Genomic DNA, 7238 nt, shown 5'->3' on the forward strand with positions numbered 1-7238 from the left:
AAGGTAAACTGGCTAAACAAAAAATAGTTTTGGCTGATGAACAAAACTTAGAAATGACACAATTAGTCAAAACAATTGTGAATAATCCTGATTTAACACAGAATCTGGATAACATTGTTAAAGAAAGTGGCGACTTACAAATAAGTCGAGCATTGAAAAAAGTATGGAATGCTGATGAGCAAACGAGGGATTTTTCCAGTGATCAAATTAAAAACAGTAATTTAACTAGTTATTAAATTTTTTAAACATGTTCTCTATGTTAAATTACTTTTTTTTAACCATAGACACAGGATCTATAGAAAATACATGGTCAATGATCTCCTATCGATTAGCTCTGGCTGTCTATGTTCGTAGCCCTGCTGCCTTTTCTGCTCTTCGGTCTTTCAATATTCTTAAATTACCCAGTGAAAGTTCTTTGAAAACTTTTACCAGTGCCAGACTTCAAAAACCAGGCATGAATAACAATTATATTGAAGATCAAGCTGCACTTTATAGAAACTTGAAAGAAGAACAAAAAAGAAAAGGTCTAAGTGAACCTCGAGGTGCTGGCGTTTTGGTTTTTGATGAAGTGAGAGTCATTTCTAAAATTATGTGGAATTCGAGCAATATAACGAGCTTCAGGGTTTATCGATGCAAGCGGAAGACTACGGAATGCTAACTGACATTTATGAAAACCTCAAAGATAACGAAGATAATCAGAAAGCTACAGACTACATTTTACAGTTTTACTGGCGGGATGCATCATTTCAGTTTGATGTTATGGGTCCCTATATCACATCTACTGGTCCAATTAAAAAAGACGTAATATGAAATTGGACATTTCATGCTGGTTCTATAAATTCTCATTTTAGCTGTTTTTCGTTTACTTTCAGGCTTTGATAGGTTGTCTTTTTGATGTTATTCAACTTTTTGAGTTGAACGAAATCCAAGTACGAGCCATTGTTTGCGACGGAGCTTCAACGAATTTAAGCCTCATAAAGGAATTAATGGGTGTGAAAGGCTGTTTTAGTTACACAGTCAATGAATTTGGAAAGCATAATCATGATATCTCGCCATGTTTCCAACATCCATTCAAGCCTTTCCTTAAAATCCATTTTATTATTTGCCCATCCCATCAGGTAACATCACTCTTTCATGAATCAGCGTAGATACCAATAGTTAGATACTGACTAGTTGTCTTTTAGCTAAAAAGCATGATAGCTGCACTTTATTCATCTAAACCCGATGGAACAAAGCTCTTTGAACATCAAAGCGTTATGTTTGGATGGAACGCAATCAAGCAGGTTAATCATGAAGAAGTTGCTAGATCGAAAAGGGGAGATGCTAGGAGAGTAAAGGGCTTAATGAAATCATTTATTGTGAGGGACTCATGGACTCGATTAAATGTCAAACCAGCAAAGATTATGCAGGTATTATTCAATTATTATTTTAGTAAGGTGAGGCGCGGCCAAGCCATCAAGTGACTTATGCAAATAGAATCATGAACTACTACCGATGCAATTTCCTTAATAGCAAGAAGAGATGCTTGCGGCTCTTGTGAGCATCGCCAGACCTGAAAACGAGTCTATAACTCCTAACGCTGATGAAGTCCTAATGACAAGGGAGTACCTTCGACATACAAAAATGATCTTTGAGGATGGTCTGTTATGCAACCACAAAGGGGTTGAATCATCAGATCTGTCAGTCCTAGATTCAATGATGAGTGGATACCAATTTTTCGTTAATTGGCTCGATGAAATATTAGGTCAGGTTCTTTTTAAACCAAAACTTGAGTTGAAAATGGAAATCTAATTTAATAACATTTCATGTAATAGATGCAGATGATGAATTTAAAGCCGACTCTCCATCTCAAAAGAAATTTTTATCTTAGCAAACATGGGATTTGTTAAGAATAGCGGTGTTTGGATTCATTAACTTCGCCAAAGATTTCCTATCAGACTACCCACAAAATTTCATACTGCCCGTGCGCATAAAAGGCAGTGCTGTTGAGAGCGTTTTTGGACAAATGCGCTACTCAACAGCAAGTAAACTATCTGGAACGAACTATGCTCACGCGCAAAGAAATCTCATCATGAAGAAAGATGTCCATGGTCAAAAAACGAAGGACAATTACAGGGGTGCACCACTTGCAATAGCAGAAATGGGTTTGAAAAGAAAATCACAGACAAAATAACGTTTTAATAAAAAATATTTTATTCCTGAATTATCACAAGTTTAATTTCTTTGGGCGCTGCGCATTCCTCTTTTACGAGAGGGAATTATTATTTTGGGAATAAAACGTATCACATTTCCTTTAATAGGGGTTTGTTGCCCCTCACACGAATTTTCTGGACTAATATTTGGCAATATCACAGCGTTAAATTTACGAATATTTTGACTTATTGACAGCGTTGAGACTAGACCATCATCACATTTTGAGACTAGACCATCACATTTTGAGACTAGACCATCACATTTTGAGACTAGACCATCACATTTTAACTTGTTATGACATGAAGCATTCTTGAATTTTTTTTCACTTGTTTCTAGTGGATCAGAATCTCTGACTTTGGATTTTTGACCCTTACACGAGGTAGTCTTGGCTTTTTGTTTACTTTGTTGAGGCTCAACAAATTTGGAGGATTTGGTAGGGTTAAGGCTCGTACAATCTTGCTTCTTACTGGGGAGTTCCTTATCCTTTGTTGCTCTCTTTAACTTTTTTGCTGGTGGTTTTTGTTTAGGAAGAACTTTTTTTTGGTTTTTGATTAGATTCAGCTTTTGAGGTTTGAAGTTGGAATAATTCGTCTCTAAGCATGGCGCCTCCTTTCCCTAACTTCTTTTCATCGTTGTCCTTAAACTGGGAATAGATCAGATCTCCGAAACGTGCATTCATCATCTTCTTTATGAGATTTTTCCCAAACTCCTCAACTAATGGCTCGTTTGGAATGAGTATTTTAAGCTCTTTGAAAACAAGTTCTTGTAGTTCAATATGTTCAATAACTTTGGTGTAAATTGCCTGAAATTGGAAACCATTTGTCAGTGGATGCTAGTCATTAAGGAATGAACACTAACCGTAAAGTCTTTATGTTTGAGAAAATTGAGATAATGTTTTATAAGACAATCAAAATAAAATAGGAACGTTCGGAATTGTGGTTTCAAAAAGTATAAAAATCCCTCGTCCCGAGATTTGAGATCATCAGGCAAATTTTCTGCCTTTTCTTCCGGTTTCAAGTAGACTTTTTTGATGAATTTCAGCATGACTAGTGCCTTCTCTTCTTTTGTTTTTCGACTTAAATTCTTTTAGAATTTCCTTTGTAACAAACAAAGTCCACCACCGCCAAGGGAGATAAGTCGGCTGTCCAAATTTTTAAATTCTTGAAATAACAGAAAAATACTTGTATTATTAAAAATGTTTCATTTTGACCGTGTGAAAATGTTTCCGAAGCTAGCCTGCTGAACAAAAGTTTCAAATACCTGGAACTTCTGATGCATCAAATGTAAAAGGTGACACATTATCGGCTTTATTGCACAATTCCTCCTTAAATGCTGATGAAAGATCAATTAAATACACTAAAATTCCTCTGGCTACCAAATGAACCACGTCGTCGATAACATCTTTTTGTGGTATCGTCAAAACATTCTGTTCTGACCAGAGCAAAATAAAGCTTTCCTTGAGATTTTGGTTATGTAATTTGTTGTCTGAATAAAATTGCAGTGATCAGTACCAAAGTCTATGTATGCCTTTTAAAAACTGGCTTAATCTCTCTTGCATATTCTAAAATTATTACCTTTAGATTCCATAGCCAAGAAACATTCTACTGTTTCACGTAAATCACCCTCATTTGCACAGACTGTTGCTCTAGCTGTAGATTAATAAATTAATATAATTTTTATTCGAAACCATTACGACAATATACTTACACTTTGCAAAGAACTGTTGAACAAATTCAACAGAGGTTTCCAATATAGAGGCATTACTGGCATACCAATCTTTAATAAATCTTGCTTTCTTGTTGTTTTGAGAATAATTTTCCACACATTTCGACCAAAGGGATTTACATAGACAACTAAAGTCACTAAGCCTTGTCTTCATTGAGGATAAAGCATTCTTTTGGTTACTGTTCAAATTGTAAAGACTGCTATCCAAAAATTTATCTATCGCTAAGAGAACATTTTCAATTTTTACTAATTTTAATTTCGTAGCTATTTGTTTGAAAAGTTTCTTTCTATCTTTAATAGAGCTAGACATAACAAATTGCGCGGCAGCCGCTTTTCCTATAACCTTCCTTCATACTACAGAATTAGGTCTGCAGTAGTAAAAAAAAAACCCTACAGAAGGTTCGTTTTCCGTGACGCGTGTGACGTTGCGAGTGACCCATTTTTGGCTCCGCCCACTTTTATCCCAAACAACCGAGTAGCAATAGGCTTGTTTAACCAGTAGTAAAGGTATAAATTCCTGCTATAGTGTGATAGGCCCAATCGCTACCTATAAGACGGAACTCGTAAGTCTATAAGATGTATCGCCTAAGTCTATAAGTTGTATCACGCGTCTAATAAGGATTAACTTCAAAGTACTGTCAGATACTATTTCTTGGATCAGTTCCGCTCCACATAAACTTAGAAAACCAAGATTTTCAAACAATTTCCATTTTGAAATTTTAATTAATAACGAAATACTTCAAAGTAATACAGAATTGACTAACTTCAAACGCGATACTTTCTCTTCGAATTCAGAATGATTTCCATGATACGCTTATGCTATGAAAACCCCAAAATTTGAAGATGTACTAAAGGGTGGAACATAAATTCAAAAATGACAAGAAAGTTTAAACATTCCAAACATAGCTTGTATCCTTTTGTCCAGTTTACCGTCGTCATATTGGAATACCGATGGCTAGAAGGCCCGCCAGCTTTACTCGAGCCCCGTCTTAAAAAGCTGTAGCGAAAGAGCCCCATTCCCCTAGTTCCAACCCTGATTTCCTCGTACTGCTTTTTCTACGATGATAAAATTTCAAGTGGACTCGTTTTCTGAGCATTTCAAAGATATTTGCTTAGTATTTACTTGGCTGAATTTTACAAGATTAGTCACGTATGTTTTAATTTCAATCTTGAGGCGTATTTCGCAATTTTACGCCCGTTATTTGGCGAATAATCAACGTTAAAAGTTGATATAAATGCTTTGAAACCGAGTCTAGCACTACCGTGAAATTTGTGTTGGAAGTAGGAGCGCTTTCGCTAGAACATTTTTAACATGGGGCGCGAGTAAAGCTGGCAGACCCTCTACTCAAAAGTCATTCGGATTTCGGTATCTGGCCGGAATTTCCTCTGACCCCTTTGTGTTCACTCTTTTTTAGCAAACCTGATTTTAACTTTAGCCAATAAAAATAAATAGAAGTTACCCAATCAGCGTAATTAGAAGAAGCCCACCTAATAATAACATAACCCAATAACCATAAGTCCATCTGATGTTAACGCAACCCTATAACCATAAGTATGAATTAAAAGTAACCCACCTGATATTAACATAACTCAATAACCATAACTATGTATGTATTAAAAGTAACCCTTGTTAATCGTCAGGTATAAAGACTTCATTATAGTAACATTGCAGCAACCCGATGCCCAATTGACTCCTATCGATGTCCTTGATTGGAGTAGTTAAGCGCAAAAGTAACATCATGATCGTAAATCTCGCCCGCAATTAAACCTGGTGTTACGACTTTCAACTACCTACTTGTTCTCCTAGTTCGTCGAGAGACTCACGGCTCACCGATCAGTGACAATTTTAAATTATTGGTGGCGTAGCTTGCCACGGGTTGTATATGGCCGGGAGAGGTTGATATTCTGGTTGAGGCTCTGGGGAAGGGGTGCATGGTGGAGTTCTCGGTGGCGGTGACGGGGTCCTGGGCCTTGGCCCTACCACGCAGAGTGGTCTCGGTGGCGGCGGGGTCCTGGGCCTTGGCCCTATCACGCCTAGTGGTATCCAAGGTGGGGGCGAGGGGGCTACATCGTACATGATCACCATAATGTAAATAATAAAAGCCCGCTCGAGCTAAAGTTCCTTTATCAATTTCGAGGAAAGGAAAATGACAAAAACTATGATATCTTTGAATTTCGTAGTTCATATTGGGGTTTCTAAATCGTAAATGAGAAATTTGTCAACGATGTAGAGATATTTATAGGAAGTAAAATGAATGTGTATGACGTCAAAATAAATAAGAACGATATATACATTTAAAAATTGAAAATATTTAATTACGCAAAAATAAAAATACAAAATAATTAAGAAAACAAAATGTACAATTAAAAAAATTAAAAGTTAATATTGTCTTTATTTTTATACAAATATAAAGCGTAAATCACGCTTCTCTCAAAAGCGCACGGTTTTACGCGATGGGGATATAAACATTGAAGGGGGAGTTCATCCTCAATTTCCGTTGCCTTAGGGCAACCAATTTCGTTTAAATCAATAACGTCTTTAATATTAAAAGTTTCTTCTAAAAACGCGCATTTTTCTTTTCCTTTGCAACGTCTCGCGTTGCGTAATTAAAGCATGCCGATAGTCTATAAGAAGGTACGTCACCATCTCGGAAAGAAATGCGATGGATGTATTTTGTACTATAAAAATTAGTTCTTCGGTTATCGGGCTCGACGTGGTATTCGTCGTACGGCGATTTGAATGTCCAAGAAATGACGGAGGGTGTTGATTCAACGGTAGCGATGGATAATTCTTTCGGTATAAATGTTGGACTCTTATTTTCTTTAGTTTTTCCCAAAAGATAGTCCAATTCTACCACGACTCTTTTAGACATATTGGGGGGAAAATGAAGATCCGTACCAGCGTAGTTCTAGTTGAAGAGTGCTAATAGTTATTAGACTATTTAGAAGAATTCAATTTGACAAATATCCTGATTGATGGTACTACATTACCAATAGGGACTTGGCACCGTGGGGGTGAATAGGGGGTTGGCACTGAAAAACGACACCTATAGGGATATATTTCAAACACAACCTTGGCGGGCCATGCTGGTATACGTTTGATCGCTTATAACGTGGAAAATGGCTATGGAAAAGGATATTAACAAGGTTTCTATTAAAAATTATCTAGATTCTTTATCACCTGAGGTTAAGAAAAGGTATTTGGAAAAAAAAAGTCATGTTAACGGAGTATATCCTTACAAATTAAAGAAAAGCGAATGTATTGTGCTTATTGACCAAAAATCGAACCAAGGCCTAAGTCACGGTGAAGGAGTAGATAA

The 7238-nt window shown here is 36.5% G+C and overlaps 2 protein-coding genes across 2 annotated transcripts; one reads left to right on the forward strand and one right to left on the reverse strand.

The window, feature by feature from the left end:
• Positions 1 to 306: 306 nt before the first annotated feature.
• LOC149677918 (uncharacterized) lies at positions 307 to 2203 on the forward strand. The gene is made up of 5 exons (XM_089837314.1): positions 307 to 801; positions 873 to 1118; positions 1185 to 1409; positions 1513 to 1744; positions 1815 to 2203. The coding sequence occupies exons 1-5, from the start codon at positions 631 to 633 to the stop codon at positions 1868 to 1870; spliced, it is 930 nt and encodes a 309-aa protein (XP_089693440.1). The 5' UTR covers positions 307 to 630; the 3' UTR covers positions 1871 to 2203.
• Positions 2171 to 3841, reverse strand: LOC149677919 (uncharacterized). Its single transcript, XM_089837316.1, has 3 exons — positions 3454 to 3841; positions 3052 to 3353; positions 2171 to 2995 (listed from the first exon to the last, which is right to left on the reverse strand). Exons 2-3 carry the CDS (start codon positions 3235 to 3237, stop codon positions 2717 to 2719), a joined length of 465 nt encoding a protein of 154 aa, XP_089693442.1. The 5' UTR covers positions 3238 to 3353; positions 3454 to 3841; the 3' UTR covers positions 2171 to 2716.
• Between the last annotated feature and the right edge of the window lie 3397 nt (positions 3842 to 7238).

Source organism: Phalangium opilio, unplaced genomic scaffold (genome assembly GCF_054372755.1).
Source record: "Phalangium opilio isolate 3A_F unplaced genomic scaffold, DU_Popi_V2 ptg000043l_1, whole genome shotgun sequence".
NCBI classification, from domain to species: Eukaryota; Metazoa; Arthropoda; class Arachnida; order Opiliones; family Phalangiidae; genus Phalangium; species Phalangium opilio.

Excerpts from the sequence above, each read along its gene's own strand:
- LOC149677918 (XM_089837314.1), top strand. The coding sequence starts at position 631 with ATGCAAGCGGAAGACTACGGAATGCTAACTGACATTTATGAAAACCTC. Across the intron at positions 802-872 it reads CTGGTCCAATTAAAAAAGAC|GCTTTGATAGGTTGTCTTTT; the intron begins GTAATATGAAAT and ends GTTTACTTTCAG. Across the intron at positions 1,410-1,512 it reads AACCAGCAAAGATTATGCAG|CAAGAAGAGATGCTTGCGGC; the intron begins GTATTATTCAAT and ends TTTCCTTAATAG.
- LOC149677919 (XM_089837316.1), bottom strand. The coding sequence starts at position 3,237 with ATGCTGAAATTCATCAAAAAAGTCTACTTGAAACCGGAAGAAAAGGCA. Across the intron at positions 2,996-3,051 it reads TCAAACATAAAGACTTTACG|GCAATTTACACCAAAGTTAT; the intron begins GTTAGTGTTCAT and ends TTCCAATTTCAG.